We start from the raw sequence: 17,635 nt of genomic DNA, 5'->3' as shown, positions 1-17,635 counted from the left end.
ACAGGGGCCAGTGCCGCACACTACAGAGCCCGGCTGGATCACCACGCCGCCTGCGCCCGCGCCGCCGACGGCAGCCAGCCCGACAAGTACGACCCGGCCAGGACAGCACCCAACGCACGGTCTACATCTCCTGCGGCGCGGTGGCCTTCGTCTGGTGGCGGCGTCTTGCAAAGGTGGCTACGACAGGCGCGCGCCCGCCCCGGGAGATGAACATCCATAGGTGAGAGCTGCGTCTGGGACATCCCTCAATCTCCCCCCCCCCGCCACCCCTGCCCACTCCAGGTCCCACATAGCCCGTCCCCTCCAGGACAACCACCAAGTCCCACATAGCACATAGCCTGCCCCTGGAGATGAACATCAACAGGTGAGAGCCCTCCTCCCGCCCCATCAGGGACACCCTCTGCACCCCCACTGCAGCCACTCCCTCTAGGACACCCCCAGTTACCACACAGTCCACCCTGGGAGATGAATATATACAGGGGAGAGCCCTCCTCCCGCCGCATTGGGGACACCCTCTGCTCTGCCACCTCTGCCCCTGCCTTCTGTAGACCACCCCTAGTCCCCACACAGCCTACCCCCAGAGATGAACACCTGCCAGTGAGAGCCCCTCCCATGCTGGGACATCCCTCCGCGACACCCTCTGGCACCCATGCAGCCCACCCTGGGAGATAAATATCCACAGGTGAGATCCCACCTGGGATACCCCACGTGTTCCTCCAGGGCAGTGCCACACAGCCCACCCTGTGTGAGACTCCCATGGGACACTCCCCCAGCCTCCCTTACAGCCTGCTCTCTTCAGAACACCCCCTAACCCTCCAAACAGCCATCCCCCTTCTGGGACAGCCCCCAACCTCCAACACAGTCCACTCCCTCTAGGATACCCTGTAGCTCCCCACACAGTCCACCCTGGGAGATGAACATCCACAGGGGAGCACCCTCTCTCACAGCCTGGCTTCTCCAGGATGCCCCCATCTGGGAACCCCTAATACACACACACACAGCCTGCTCCCTTTGGGACATCCCTCCCCTAACCTCACCCTGGAGATGATTGTCCACAGTTCAGAACTCCCTCACCAGCTGTATGGGGAACCCAACCCTCCCTCCACAAAGCATACCCCAGAGATGATCAACCAGAGGTAAGACCCCAGGCCAAAGAAACCACTCCTCTCTGCCCCCTCCGGGATACCCGCCAGCTGGGATACACTTACCCTAAGCCCCCCAGCCTGCCCTGGGGTTGAACATCTGCAGCTCAGAGACACCCCCCCGCTCCCCTTCCCAGTGATACACACACCCTCACCTGCCCACCTACCAGGACTCCCTGCCCTCTCTGGAGAATGAACATGCACAGACCTCCCCCTCCCCATCTCCCACCCTTCCATGTGCCCCAGCAGATGAACACACTCAGGTGTGGGGCACTCCTTGCCCTTGGAGGGACCCTCAGCCCCGTGCCCTAGGGCACTCTCCTCTCTGCTGCCACTCATCCCACTCCCCTCTACTTGTCATTCAGCACCCGGGCTCCTGGACAGTTCCCCCCACATACTACTCAGCCAGGCCCCTGGCTGCAAAGTCCAGTGCCCTGGCCACTGAAAAATTCTCCCCTTGGCCCCTTCACTGTCCCGAGCCTGCTGTCAGGTACAATGTCAGGACATTAAAGTGAGAAGTTACAAAAGCAACTTCTACCCTGTTCCCACTTTGCCTCTTAGCAAATCCCCCTGACAGAGATTCCAAAAGAGCATGTGGGAGCAAACAGTGTCAGGAGATTTTCCAAATAACTCAAGCTACAGGTGCTGTCCTGGGGGTGGGAGGAGTTAGGGAGGTATCTTAGTGTAATTTTTATTTAAAAATATTACATGCTTAATGCTTTTAATAGAGAAACTGTAGGAGACTTAATATAAGTCCATTTGGAAATATAAAGGTCAGATTTCCATGTCACTTTTCCTTGTGGAATGTCCCTAGCTGATTTCAATTTCTGGTGAGCTAATACCTTAGAATGTTGTCTAGTACTGGAACTTTGTGTATTCCTAGAGTTCCCAAATATAAACTTGAAAACAGTGGGACACTACTTCTGAAAAATGCATTGGAACACACTCTCATGGGAAGAAGCAAGTGTCTTTGGCAGATAATGCTTAATTTAAATCATCTTAATTACAAATTCATTCACTGTGTTTATCAAAAAGCCCTGACCACATTTTACAGGCTGAAATAAAAATGTGAGCCACACAGTTTGGGGAGTGGAAATTTTAGCTTCTTACAGAGAGAAAAAAATGTAAAGCGGCACAAAGAGGAGTTTTGTATTTGACAGGAGTTTAAAATAAAATATATCTTCTGTCTCTAAGTGTCTCTCATACATAAATTCTGAGATCCAAATTCTCAGCTGGCGTACACTGCCATAGCTCCAACGAAGTCAGCAGAGCTATCCTGATTCCCGCCTGCTGAGGAGCCCCCAGCCAAAAACTTGTCTGCTGAAAGGAAAAGTTTTGCATTATTAAGTAAGTTGCAGTGTCTGAATTAGAGCACAGATCCTTTGGTTCTAATTGTTGAACTTTGGTCATTTATGTCTGTACAATACAGGGGTTCCAAAAGCAGTCGCATCAGGAATAGATTCTTGTACTGGATATTTGTTTCTAGGAGGACTAGATCATCAACTGCAGTACATTGCGTAGCTCCATTGGCTTCAGCACAGCTATGGCCATTTATGCCAGCTAAAACAAGCTGCAATTTATAAATGTAGGGCATGATCCAACTCCCATTAGTAAGCCCCCTTTACTTTAGGGGATGTGGACTTGGGCCCCAATAATGGTCTGTCTTCCCACTAACTGTGATCCAAGGCTTCCCCTGACGTTATTTGTGCTAGTGTACTCCTGTGCCCGTTGGAATAATAGGCAGTGTTGCTAGACTTGTCTAAGTTATTCTTGTCATTTCCATTCCTTTGATTCCTCCTTTGCTTTATTTAGATAAGTACTGGTAAAAATGAATCACCTGCATGTGGATGAGGGGTATGAATGGCAGATTGAGTGCTCGAAAAGCTTGATTTCCAGCACATTTTAAAGAACTGTTTGACTTTTATTATTATAATGTGGTAGCTGATAAAGATTATACCTCTCATAGATGTTTAACCTAAGTTTAATCAACATGGCACACTGGTTTAAATATTATGAAGCATATCTCCAACTGATAGGGGGATATATGGTCTATGGAATTTTGCTGTTTGCATCCTAAACATAATGTAAATTTATAGAATAGAACTGTGCACCTTTTGTCCCTGAGAACCACAGCTGAATGATGGGAATAGTGAGGAAAAAATGGTGTAGTCAGGTGTATACATACATTTGGGTCTATGTCAATCTGAGTTGTGTTTAACATCTGGAATAATGCACTGGACAGATGTCAGTTTACATTATATATTAGAGCATGCATCCCTCCGAAATCTTCCGAGTTTAAACAGAAATCAGAGCCTTCCCAGAAATAGCTCAAGATCGACCCAAGTCTGCACCACTGAAGTCAATTACAAGATTCCCATTGACTTCAACAGGAGCAGGATCAAACCCGAAAATACAATTTGCAATGAAAAGCTACAGAGGGTGGTTTAACAGAGCGGTGTGGAGATGCCATGTGAGAACTGAGAAAGTTCTCAGCTATCTTTTTCAGCAGCAGCATTAGCCCATTTAAAAGAAGCTTTTCTGTAGCTATCGAGCTCATGTGTGGCTTTGGATAGCATGGCTGGTTTATGCATGCATCACTACCATAGGAAACAAGCATCTCACAACTGAAAATTTGATCTTTTTTTTTTTTTAATACCCCAGGGTGATACCTGTAAAGTAATTAGTGGTGCCTCTGTGGTTTTCAAATAAGCAAGAATAATGACAATATTATGGTTGATTTGTAAAAATAACATGTCTGGATAAGCAGAAGCTAAAATTTATCCAAAACTGTGGAAGTAGTTAGACTATTTCAAATGAGCTGACTTTTAGAATTTTTTAAAATCTTTCTGCCTAACCATGAAAAACTGACTCGTGGCTTGGTCTCAGTTCACCACTCTGGAGTTATGCAGTCATCACTAATGCATGGTGTGCTCTAGATATAAACTGCTGCTGGTTTCTAACATTTTTGTCTAACCAGTGTTTTCTCTTGGATTTCCCTGCAAACACATGTGCAGGGGTGATGGCAATTTCTTTCTGCATGGGCTTTTTTTAATTACATATGGCCGTGTTGTCATTTAAATGAAGAGAGCCAGTTACGAATCCTTGATGACAACAAAACAGGAAGCTCAGTTGTTGTTTTTAAAAGCGAGAATCTGTTTCTGTAGCATATAGGGATGACCCAGAATCTCCTCTTCTAGGAGTCATGACCCCAGATCCCCATGTTGCCATACATAAATAATTCAGTACTGGTAGTATTGCCCCATGACTCCTATTTAGCGTTCAGCAGAAGTAACTGCTTCACTCATTGCTTTAGGGACATTGCAAAAACTCTATATTTCTGTGGCAGGTCTGAGAAATTTAGCAGACTGGTATCCTGAGGACTAAATCACCTCCTCCACTAGCCAGAGCCGGATAAGAAAGACAAGGGTGGTTATGGTTGCACTGGGGTACCAGCAAGGTCCATACCTTGATAAGAAGCTCAGATCTACTCTCCCTGCCTCCTCTAACTGCTGAGAAGAAGAGAGACTGCTGGGACTGTACCAAGGTGCTAGCCCTGGATCCTGCTTGGAGGCTCCATCTTTCATATCCACCTCTGGCTACTACATGTCTGATAAATTTGAAGCTCTATTCTTTTCTAGCTGCACACATTGAATAGTAACTCAAGAGCCTGCTGCTACTGGAAGAGCATAGGGTTGCCACTACTCTACCCACCTTCCATGTCATCTTGGCTGGTACAAGGAGGGAAGCAGAGAGATGCTTCTGCTACTCTACCTCTCCCCACCTCTGTTTTTTGCATCCTCCTTTCCATGGATAAATCCAGTGGCTGTTTTTATAGCTGTTCATAGCTGTCCCAAGTAGCAGCAGCAGTAACCTCAGTGAAATGAACCACTCTCTTGTCAATTTAACTCGTCTGCTTTGAGGCAAAGCTCTGAGTAACATCAGAGGCACTGGAGCTTTCTGTCTGCAGATTCAGGAAGACTGCACTGTATCGTATCAGAGCTGGTTACATTTGGAAGGTTTTCTTCATGAGTAAATGATGGGTTAGAGAATTCTCCTAATTCTTACATCCTGCTTGATGACTTAAGCTTCTATGCTTGTCAGGGAAACCACTAGTGTGTAGGCAGATGGATTTTTCAAGGCCTGTAGCTAATCAAATAGGTGAGATGTGTAAAAGTACTCACAGGGTTGGTTTTTGCAAAACCCAGGCCAGGACTGGTTCAGATCCAATGTCCAGTTATCTGTACCCTGACGCTTGAAGGACATGGGTTTTGTATGTGGTTCTTTAGTCAATATCAGGGGAGCAGCACTTCAAGCTAGGCACGTCCCTGGAGCAGTGAAAGAGAGTTAAGAACACACATCTTTTCAGGTGGATTGTCCAGCTGATTTTATTTCTCTGTCACTTCTGCTCTTTTCTTCCTCTTTCCGCTGAGTTCTTTTTATGCTGTGCTCATTCCACATTCTCCTCTGCTGTGTCTCATTTATCTGACTCACCCAAATATCTCTTAAGCACATTCTCTGTCCTGCTTCCTACTAACTGTTTCCCACTGATGGTGCCTGGTTCCCTTCTTCTTCAAAGGGTCCTGCTACCCTCACTACGCTTAGTCCAGTCCTCTCATTCTCCAATTCAGAATTGCCTATTCCCAGCTGCCCACTCCAAAGCCCCACCCTTAAAGCAATATTATGGTTTCAGTATCCTATCCTTTTTCTAAAGAAAATGGTATATTGACCAGAAATCACTGCTTAACTAGCCAAGTAAGGTAAAGTTTGTCACTCAATGTGAACCCTGTTACATTTCACTTAGTAAAATATAACTTTCCTCTCTCACACTTGTACCATAGTAGGTGAAATTAAGCTATAGGCCTAAATCAGTGGAATTAAGTGTTGTGTAAAAAAAAAAAAAGAAAACTTGAAATCAGAATCAGGCCCCATATAGCTGTGTTTGTTCATGTGTCTATGAATGAGTAGTTTTTCATTCTGCATCCAGGAGACTTTAAACAGCCACCCATAATCTCTAGTCACAGTTTGCATGGTCCAATGACTACTGTTTGCCATGGTTTCTCCTCTGCTGCTGCATTCTGAAGAATTGGACTCAGGTTCCGTAGTGGAAGCTGGTTAACTGCAGCCTCCCCTCCTGAACTTCTCCCAGATGTAGCATCATTTTCTGTAGTAATTCTCAAAGGTCAAGTTCCTGACTTCAGTATTATTCAGGACCCTGATGCCACATTTTTTTTTCTGCAATAAACCTGTATGAGGGCTTTGAATGTGCTATTTCTCTTGTTCTTGACTGCTATATAAGCCTTTGAATCCAATTTAGTTCATGAATTACCTGCTCTCTAATAACTATTCTCTACTGCTAATAGCCGATCACCAGGTAACAATGGATTCAAGTTCAGCTTTGGTTTCTAATCATGATGTTTCCTCTGGTATACTGGACTCCTCAAGTTCTTAACTACTAATTGATCTTTGACCCTTTGAGGACCAGAAGCCTTTTAAAATATCTTTTCTAATTCTGAGTGACTTTTGAATCTTCTCTTAGCTATCATGGCAGCATAAAAAAGTTTTCTTTGAATAAGCCTAGTTTTCTTTGCCATGATAGGTCCTATTTTCACACCCCTAAGCTGTGTACACAAAATATCCAAGCAGATATTTGCTGCAAACATATGTTCATCCATACAAATACCTTCTGAGTCATGGAGCTGATTATTCTGCATGCACGGTTACTGTTATGCCCTAGCAGGTCTACTGTACGAGCACAGTATAGACATCTGTCTTCTGAACATTCAATTGGGTATGTGCTTAGGCCCAGATCCACAAAGGTATTTAGATTCCTAACCTCCATTGATTTCAGTGGAGGTAAGGAGCCTAAATACCTTTGTGGATCTGGGCCTAAGTCTAATTCATGCAGTTTTCATAACGCTGAAGTTTCTTGGAAAGTCTCCTATCCCCTTTCTCCTCTTCCTCCTCCTCTTGGTTTATCTGTTGTACTTGGTTGCTCTTCTGTGGAGGGACACTTTTTCAGTTGCTTTGAGTATCTTTTCTAGATATCTGTCACTTTCTTCAGCCATGCCACCTTGTGCTGTGTTCCTTTTGGCTCTCCTGAGCTAGGTAAGGATCTGGTGGGTTAATATTTTGACAGGTGTATTCAAGGAAAAGGTAGGTACTGCAGGAAGTAGTGTTACTGATACAGTAGGTGGCAGTGTTTTCTCTGACTCAGTACACACATACTACTCCAGAATGCTGCTAGGGAACAGTGCTGCGGGAGCCACTAGTTTGCTGATGAGATGCAAATCCAAAGTCTTATGGCCATCTGTGGTCATTAAGTAGCCCAGGGCACTTTTCTGTGAGAGAGAGGCTATTAGCCCTGGTATCCTGGCCATGTTCCATCCAACGTAATTGCACTCTGCTGACAAACTCCACCAATAGTTTCAATTTTCACTTCCTTTCTTAAATTGTTATATAATGGTGTTGGTCACTGTCACACAGCTGTTTGTGTTCCACCCCAGGGCTAGTTGCATTTTAGTTGAGAGTTTAATTGTCATTGCCTACTTCACAATGGTCTCTGGAGGTTTACTGTACTACTTACTATGTATAACACACTTTGAGCTCCTTGGATTGAAGGTCCTATATGTGTTGGTAATATGTCTTGCACCGCACAGTTGTGCCAGATAGCAGCAGCTGTCCTCATATGAGGAAAGTTTTCCTACCACTGCCCAGCATAGTCATGAACAAGCCTGGTCTATGATGATCTCACAGAGACTCTCTTCATTTCTCTGTTGATTTGCCAGTTTAACTTATTTGCATGTTCACTGCTTCATAATATACAAGAACATTAGTTAGCTATAACCTTACCTAAATGCTTGGTTCTGAGCTCTACCACACCAGTGTAAATTGTGAGTCACTTCCAGATCACATTGGTGTAAAACCAGTGTAAATGAGATCAGGATCTGGCCCTTAGAGGGCCTAAAGTTAAGATTTCATTGAGATTTATACTTAAAGTGGGGCTAAAATTCTGGAGTTTCACAGTAAATGATTGAATTTGGCAAAGTGACTCTTCAAAGGATAATTGAATGTCCCATGTAAGTTTTTCAAAGAAAAATATTTACTAACTTTTGCATTGGAAATAGTGAAAACTTCTCCCTTTTGAGAATATTTCCACTTTCCTCTAGCTATACAACTACAGAACCCACAGACTTCATGCACAGATGCTCACACATTAACAACATCTCAAACGTAGTCCACTTTTTCAATTTCAAATACAACATGCAGAGCTCTTTATGTCATTCAGGAGATCCTAACTGAGCTATACCAAGGAAAGATGAAAAGACTGCTCAGATGGACCAGCTGTTTCTGTTCTCTGATGCTGCAGGGGCAGCCGTCTCTGGAGCAGAGTTGCAGATTGGGGGTCTTTCACAAGGTGGACTCCAGTTTTCCTCCTCTCTGTTCATTTCCATTCGACTCCAGCCCCTGCTGTAACCAGGGCTAATGGAGAAGGCATGCAGAAGTGGGATTGGAGTCCAAGTTGTCAGCAATTCACAGCTCGGCTATGGAGGCAGCTGCTCCCTCTGACCAGTCTCCTGTGTTCATTAGATGGGGGTCTCAGTCTGGTACAGTGCCCTCAGGAAGCCTGTTGGACTGGGACTCAGCTTCCAGGCTTAAAAAGGGTGAGAGAGGGACCTATGTGGTGAGAGCATGTCAAGGAGAGATTCAGTTAACGTGTGAAATGAGTAGCGTGGGGGAAGCACAGAGCTCAGAGTGGAATTGAGAAACAGGTCTAGAGAGAAGGGCAAAGCTGGAAGATCCTGGGCCACCTCCATTGCTGCAGAGCCTGGGTCCCTGGCTCCAATGGGCAGCCAAGCGCCATAACCTCCCATAAGCATTGCAGAGAGATGGTTCATTTTTATGCTGGTTTGTTGTGATCCATGAAAATGAACTATCATAAAATTTCACTCTAAACATTATGATGGCTGGGAGATGCCCTTTATTGGCAATCTGATCCCATAGGTCATTTCTGCCATACACCAGCACAAACCTGTGTACTGTGTGATCTCTGAAAGTCCTCCTCTATGCTTCCAATCAAATCACATGATGATAAAATCACAAAACATGGTCAAATGGGGTAGAAGGAAGGGAGCTGAGACCAAGAAAGGGAGCTGATGACAGGAGTGTAGATGTGGTGTCGAATGACTGATTTGCTCATCCCCTGGCTTTTCATGGTGTGCACTGGTGAGCCATGCAGTCTGGCTGCCTTAGCACTAAGAGGACCGGTTCTGAAGAGCTCTCATCTGAAGGAGCAATGTAGAGGAAGGTCTCTGGGGTTCCTCGGGTCTGGTTCTGCTCTCACTCTGCTCTAAGTCTGCAGAAACTTCACTGAAATCACTGGTTCAGTTAGGCCCGTAGTATCTACAGCCTGTATGGAGGAGGAAGGGCTCCTATGACTCTGCCAAGTTTCAAGCTGTGGAGCCAGATCCTTGGGTGGTATAAATTTGTGTTGCTGCTGCTATCAGTGTTGCTATGCTGACATACAGTCTCCGTAACTGGCCCACCAAGCAGCCCCACCCCCAAACACATGCAGTGAGCTAAGGATCCACTCTGCCTCTTGCGTGGATTTCACCTCCTGTGCTCTTTCTGTTGTCATGTTTGAGTCAGTTTCTTCTCTTCCAGCCTCTGCGCCTTGTGTTTTCCTTTTGTTCTGTTTTTCCCTTCCTTCAGCTCAGGGCACTTTCTCTCTGTGGTCCTTGCCTTCCTCTGCCTCAGTTGACACTAGCACTGTCTGTTCCTTGCTTTTCTCCTCCTCAGGGAATCGCTGCAGGATCATTACGGTTTTTCCACTTCACTGCTCTCCTGCGCATTCCCACCCTTCTTGGGATCGGGCAGTTCCGACATCCTTTCCTTTTCCTTCTTAAAGGGATAGGCTCCAGCAGCCGTAGTCATCTTTGTTCACCCCACACCTCCCACCCCTGGGTTTCCTTCCAAAGAAGCTCTCAGCGACACCAGTCTAAATCGAAAGTAACGCCAGTGGCTTGCTGTTCTGGAATTATGCTGGTGTAACTGACAGCAGGATCTGACCTGCGCTTTCTTTAAGGAATTCAGACAATTCTGTACCAGACCTACCAGTACTAGGTCTGGATCCTGCTTTTGGTTACACCAGTGTAAAATCAGAATCGTTCTCTTGATGACAGTGGAGTCAGGCCGGATTTACATGGGGGTAGCTAAGAGCAGAATTTGGTCCCTAATGATCTCACTTCAGTCGAGTGCTAATAAAAGCTATGTCATAGACCATTCTCTCAGGATATGATTGTGCAGTTACGCAATTCTGACTATCCCATCTGCTGCACTAAAGGTAAAGCATCCTACTGAGCAAGACTTGTTGTTCTGATATCAAACGGCATTGGCATGAAAAGCATTTTACGATGCTTCATACCCCGATTCTGCATCCCTCACTCAGATGAGAAGGATGCATTTGATTGCAGTGGGACTAATCACATGATAAGGGCAGTAAGAGCAAGTATTTACAGCTCCTTCCATTATACTTCTTGTAGCTTTTACAGTGGGAAAGTATACAGCTAAAATAGAGCTATTTACATGGTGCCAAATTCAGTCTCAGTCTGACTGCACTAGAGATACAGCAGGGAGAAGCTTAGCCCATGGCGCGGTTTATGAGGAATAATTTTGATCACACACAACATTACAGATGAATTAAAAAGCAACTAATCAACACATGCAATGGTTGTACTTGTAGCTCTTGCCTATTTAATTCTGGTTTGATAGTATCAAGAGCTTTTCCTCATCCTCCCAGGAGGTAAGGAAGAGCAATGAGTGGTAAACATTTAGAGCAGCCCGTTCTGTATGGAGTGGGCACTTTTTGGCAAGTTGCTTCTTCATTCACGCTTATCCAAGATCATTTTAGTCCCCATACACTTAGGATCCCAGGCGTCTTCCGACGCCTGTGTTCAGCTTCTCTAACATAGACTTTGAAGGTGCAACCAAATGAAAAGAAGACCTCATTTCCCTGACTGAAACTTCCAGTTTCTTCGTTTCTTTTCAGTGTAACAGCCTCTGTTTTTCTAGCCTGAGGCTGGCTGCATTGTACTGTACAGGTTTCCCCCCGTTTTGCTGCGACTGTTTTGCTCATTCACTGTTACCATTCCTTCAGGATAGAAGCTAATAAAAGATTACAGCTGAATGCTCTTCCTCACATAGCATATGAGTTTGCTTTGTACTTACAATCAGGATTAGGGATTTCAGCTCCTGGTTGGAGCTGAGGAGCAGCTGTGCATGGCTTTCTTGGAAACGATTCACACACCAGACTAGATTCCCAACACGTGCCTTAGCGCTCACCCAGAGGAGCGGACATAGTCTTCTGGTTGAGGTAGACAGTGGCTGAGAGGGTTGGGCGCTTCTTACTGACTCAGATCCCTTTGGAGAATATTCACTTTAATTGCCTCAAATAGTTTTAGGGAATCAAAACAAACTCTACATCTTGGAGGCTGGGCAGCCCCATTCCTAGTGATCAGTTGAACACCGAATACTGGCTCTGAGTAAGAATAGCACCAGCAACGAGAGTATTGAGAGAAATAACATGTCCTGTACTGTGATAGGGTATCATCCCTGCCTCCTCCACTGTGCCAGTGTGCCCAGATTCTGCTCCCTTATGTCGTCTTTTCGCACTCTCTGCCTTCTCTCACACGGCCCCCTCTGAGCTCCTCTGCAAGCCCCTCTTCTGCTGTGTCACCTTCAGAGAATTGAGCTGACCTATATGCACCTTGCCTCCTGGGGTTCATAGTGCTGGAACTAGGGGTGCTCCCACACCCCCTGGTTTGAAGTAGTAATAACAACCCAAAGATGTTGTTTCTGCCTTCAGCACCCCACTATAGAAATTGTTCCAGCCCCACTGTTGGTGTTCCCCATCTTCTGATCTCTGTCTGTCCTAGGACCATCAGCTTGCTCAGAGCAAGGACTATCCTTCTTGAGTTTTTGAGGAATGCCTAGCCCAGGGTGAGTGTCACTGCAAATAAATAGCAATAATGTCAAAATCCCCATGATTGAAATGTGTCTTCTGTCATTTCTGTAGCACAGACGCTGTTCCCTAACCAGCCCCTGAATAATCACTCAGAGACGTGTGCCCAAGGCCCCGTCCTGTGATGCTGGTCGGCGTGGAACAGCCATTGACTTTAGGGAGAGCTCCCCCTGCCCTGGACTTGCAGGATTGGTCCCAAAAGGACAAATCTGGCTCCAGGTCCCCTGCCCGCCAGCGTGCAGGATTGCAAATGCAGTGGGAAGAAATGTTTGCATTGTGCAGCAGCAGGGGAGCACCAGTGGGACGAATGAATCCTCCCATCAGGAAGGACTCATGCTCTAATGTTTAAGGCAGGGCAGGGCCTGGACCCTGATTCCTGTTCCCAGTTCTGTCACTGGCTTACTGGGTGATCTTGGGCCAGTCACAAAAGGCCATATTGCAATTCATTGTGAATCAGGATTTGGATGGTCAGTTTGAGACTCCTCAGATCTGGTTTCGAGAGGCAATGAGCACCCACAACTCAGTGTGCAGTCGACAGCAGCCATGGGCACACCAAACCTTTGAGAAATCAGGCTGTTGGTGTCTGGAGTTGGGTACTCAAACCGTCAGACACCCAAGATTAAGGAGCACACTTGAAAACATGGGGCTTAAATGCTCTGGGCCCGATTCTCTTACCCTGTTCTGTCCTCTTTGCCATGCTCAGGCCCTAACTAGGTTTCCCTTGCCATGGGGAAGCTCTTAGCTGGTGTGATTTGCTCCTACCCTGGCTACTTACAGTTCTAGTGCAGGGGGTAAGGTAGAGTGCACCCCCAGCCGTTGTAAATTGGTGTAACCCCCAGGCTGCTCTAATTCAGGCTGGGGCTAAGAGGATTAGGGAGCTGTAACTGGGTCATGAATGTGTGCCACCCTCCACTAAGCATATCACATCCTTCCTTCTCTGTGTCTGTGTCATGCTGCATGTGTATGCCTACAGCTCCCAGCACAATGGGGACTTAGTCCTGGTGGGGGGGCCTTTACATGTGATCAGTCCTAACCAAACATGGCTAAAAATACTTCCTGTCATAGTGAGGCCTGGTGGGAGGCCTGGGGCTGACTAGCCCTGCTCAGTTTGCCTGCACCACCACACCTGGGCAGGGTGTGGAAGTTAGAAGGAAGAAAATGTGACAGAGGGAGGATGACAGGAGGGGTGTGGACTGACTGCTCCTTCCTGAGAGCTGGAGCCCTCTGTAGAGGGGAGGGCACGGAGTCTCTCTGCTGAAAGCCCTGAGGAAGAACAGGCATGGATATTAAATCTCTTTTTGGCAGGGCCCTGGGGAAGAAGCCTGAATAAACCTAGGGCAGAGGCCAGTAAGAGGGCCAGGGTTTGCTTGGAGCTAAGGGGGAGTGAAGAAGACTGTTTACAGATGCTAAGAGCGGGCTGCAGAGGACATCCAACGTCAATAGCAGAAGGTGCATGGTGGGCCCTGATACAGGAGAGAAGAAATTTTTACAGGCCTGAGAACACTGGTAGCCTGGAAGGGTGGGACTCAGAGTTTCTTAGCTGGAGGCTAAGTAACTTAAGGGACTCTGAGCAAGGTGGCGGGGCAGGGGCTTGGGTGGAAGAGGCAGGGCCTTTAAATCCCCAGGCCCTTTAAATTGCCATTGGAGCCCCAGGGCTTCTGGCCTCCTCCACTACTCCTGAGCTCCGGTGGTGATTTAAAGGGCCCAGGTCTCTGACCACTGCCAGGAGCCTAGGACCCTTTTAAGTTGTCGGCCTGGGGAAGCTGCCTCCTGCCAGTACGGTTGGCTGTGTACCAGCTCTTGCCAGTATGCCATACTGGAGCAGATTGGCTTACTTTCACCTCTGGATGGAGGGCTCAATGGAAGACAGTGGCAGCTGGGTGCAGTTGTGGAAGACCAAGGGGAAACTGGTATAGTTATTGGAATAATAGAATATCAGGATTGGAATGGATCTCAGGAGTTCATCTAGTCCAACCCCCTGCTCAAAGCAGGACCAATCCCCAGACAGATTTTTGCCCTACATCCCTAAATGGCCCCCTCAAGGATTGAACTCACAACCCTGGATTTAGCAGGCCAACTGAGGCAAAGCTGTAGAAGTGCTCCACTGGGCTGTGAGGTGGTGCTCTGGGACACTGAGTTTTGTGGGACTGCCCTTCCTCACAGGGATGTTGTGAACTAAAGTGCTTTGAGAGCCTCATCTGGGTTCTTTCATAGAAGGAATCAAAGAACCAACCCTAAAGAGGTACCAAGCCTAGAAGAAAAGCAGTTCTTGTATAGTGCAACTTATTCCTGCAATGCATTGTGCACATGTATGGCATAGACTGAAATATTTTCAAAATGGAACAGACTCAGGTTCTAAACTCTGTCTTATATCAGATGATAGATAAGGCATTTCAGTAAAGACAGCAAACGTGAGCAACACCAATCTTATGAATATGCAATGGAGGAATTTCTTTGTTGGTACCTGAGGTGATTTTAAGCATGTTCCCTCTGTCTGAGAGAACTGAACCTTTCAAACTCAATCAGCTTTAAAATTCCGCCATTCCTTACAACCAAAACAGTCCTGCCCTTTCTCCTGCTGGTCGGGAGATAGCTGTTGGCTGCACTAAAAAATCAGTATGTTTCATGCTATAGTTATTCCATGATGTATGTGATACAGATTAAATATCTTTTGAGTGTTCCTGCTTGCATGGGGAAATCACTAGATGCAATTTAGTGCTATGGTGTTGAATGCAGATATTTTTTCCCCACAGAGAATCTTGTTCAATCTTGATGCCATCAGACAAGTCTCTAATGAGGAAGATGCCACAGATAAGCTTGCAACTCTGATAGCTATAGCCCATGTGAAATATCTCAGCACTGGCCCTAATTCAAAAATCCACCACCACCGTGAACATTTATTGGTCCCCCTGTGGACAGAAAAAAGCCAGGATTCAATGAGCAATGAGACTGAACTCCCCTTCGCACCTCCAGGAGGTACCTCCAGGATCAGGGTTGAGGAACATTGGCTTGGGGCTGGGTGGGGGCATGTCAAGGGAAACCTGCACTCCTGCTTCTCATGTTGCACGTGGCCTGGGGATCCTGTCTGCCTAGTAATCGTTTTTATGAAGGCAGGGCTTTCTGCTACAGAAAGCAATTCAACAGTAATAGAGCAAGGGCAGTGATAGAGAGAGAACATAACCTCAGGGTTAAGTGAATTAGTGGAAGCATGTGAAAGATTAAACAATAGCCAAACTCTCCTGTGAACAAATGGAGCTTTGTCCAGTAACGGACCCATTAAAAGACATGTAGCTCTTAAGCCACAAGATTTTTTGTTGCCTTTGTGTTTTTCCTTTACAAATCAAAGCACCAGAGGGTTCAAACAGAGACTGTAGATGGACAAGTGAAACCTTTGAATGTCAGTCTTGCTGCTTTATGAACATGTTGTGTCCTCTTTCTGCGTTCCAGGGCTCTGGCAGACATCCTAAGGCAGCAGGGGCCAATCCCAATAGCACACTGTGAAAGAGAGACTATCTCGGCCATAGATACCCCTCCCAAAGAAAACACGCCTGTCCGAACATCCTCCAAAAACCACTACACCCCTGTGCGCACCTCTAAAAGCAACCCAGGTAAGTGTCACTGTTCCACTTGGTTCCTACCCAGACCATTGCTCCAATGCCATGTTGAATATCAGCAGAAAAGAAGCGGTAAAGTACATTACACTGTTCCACTTATTGGCAACAGCATCGAACGTGCTGTGTAAAAACTATCTCTAAGAGGCAATCAGATCAGAACTGTATCACAAGAAGCAGTTGTGATGGTTCTGTAAGTCATCCAGTTGCATTTGCTAAATTAGTTTGTCATGCTATGCAGGTATTTTAGAAATGTCAGAATCAGCAACAAGTACATGAGAGGTTTGCTGAGAATTTACAATTGTCCCCTGGTCCGCAACCCAACACACACAGAAATATTGCCCAGACTCCATGAATACTGCAGCTGGAAAGGAAGGAATCCACACAAGTTGGGATACTTTAGTCAGTCAGAGAAAAGCTGCATATGGAAAGTGTGGCTGTGACGCAGATTTTCATATTAGGAAGGAGCATACAGGCACATGACTGAGATCCCAGGGGAGTGGGGGTAGTGTTGCCTAGAGAGTAGAGCACTGGACTAGCACTCCAGAGATCTGGGTTCTGTGCTGGGACTGCAAGTGTGTTTGATCAAGTCGCTTCCACTTCCCTGTCAGTAGAGTGCTCTAGGGTCACAGGATAAAAAGCACTGTGTAAAAGTGAGGGATTGGTAAGTCATTTCATTACCTGCAGATAATCAAAATGAAGATATTTTAAATATCATCATGGCTGCTAATCACCTGTTGTGAAGTGAGATGTGGAGGATTCTCCATCACTTAAAGCCTTTAAATTGAGTTTGGATGTCTTCCCACAAGATACGCTCTCATTCAATCAGGAGTTGTTAAGTTTGATGCAGGAGTTACTGGGTGACATTCTCTGGCCTGTTATACAAGAGATCAGATCAGATGATCATAATGGTTCCTTCTGGGACCTTCACATGGAAGCCAATAGGAGCCAAGGGTGCTCAGTAGTGTGCAAGATTGGGCCCATACTGCTGTTGATTGTATTAAGTGTTGGTTTCAGTGATCTAAGGACTTTCTTTTAATCTACCTTGATGCTCCTTGTGCTATGTGAAGAAGACCACTAGGAAAGCTGGATGGGAGTCGCATCACTGTCATAAAAAGACCATACAGTCTTCACATGGTATTCGCATACAGTACAACCCTAACTGATTGAAACTTGTGGATACAATGTTGCCCCACTGGTGATAATACTGGTAAGAGCTTCATCAATGAACCCTGGGTGGCCCAGACTTGAATATAGCCCAAAGTAAGGCAGACCTAGAGTGTAACCCCATTGCATTTGACTGACATTTGGGAAGACAGCCACCTGGAGAATAAATTCACTTTACTCTGTATTCCTTTGGCTTCAAATGCACCTGGCAAAAATCTGTACTTCTGCAGTTGTGTCACTTTTTTAAACAGAAATAGTTGCAAGAACTTCACAGGCATCCCGCATTGCTGTTTCCATTTTGTTGCCAGTTTCTCTCTTTCGTATTTTCCCTATATGTACTGTTGAGTTGTTGTTTGTTGTTGTTGCTGCTTATTTTATATATGGGAAGAAGATTTCTGGTAGTAGAGGACTCTTTAAACTGGAAGATCCAGTGCCTAGAAGTTGAACTTGACAAATTCAAATAAGGTTCAAAATTTTAAGGATTATTAACCATTGGCACAATTTTCCAAAGCATGTGGTGAATTCCCCATTATATGAATTATTTAAATAAAGATTGGGATGTCTTTCTAAAAGATACACTCTAGTTCAACTAAAATGTGGGGGCTATATACAGGAATCACTGGGTGAAATTCTATGGCCTATGTTATGCAGGAGGCCAGATCAGATTATCATAATTGTCCCTTCTGGCGGTAGCATCC

General features: G+C 45.9%; 1 protein-coding gene across 2 annotated transcripts in view; it reads left to right on the top strand.

The window, feature by feature from the left end:
* The first annotated feature begins 197 nt into the window (after positions 1 to 197).
* SHISA6 (shisa family member 6) overlaps positions 198 to 17,635 on the top strand; it is a 401,279-nt gene continuing 383,841 nt past the window's right edge. For both annotated transcript variants that reach the window (XM_075072095.1, XM_075072094.1), the window contains exons 1-2: positions 198 to 220; positions 15,607 to 15,767. In XM_075072095.1, the coding sequence (XP_074928196.1) occupies positions 207 to 220; positions 15,607 to 15,767 (175 nt within the window). In that variant the 5' untranslated portion in view covers positions 198 to 206. The remainder of the gene's footprint in view (positions 221 to 15,606; positions 15,768 to 17,635) is intronic.

This window comes from Chelonoidis abingdonii, chromosome 13 (assembly GCF_003597395.2).
Source record: "Chelonoidis abingdonii isolate Lonesome George chromosome 13, CheloAbing_2.0, whole genome shotgun sequence".
Lineage (NCBI taxonomy): Eukaryota > Metazoa > Chordata > Testudines > Testudinidae > Chelonoidis > Chelonoidis abingdonii.
This window is presented reverse-complemented; position numbering and strand designations above follow the sequence as displayed.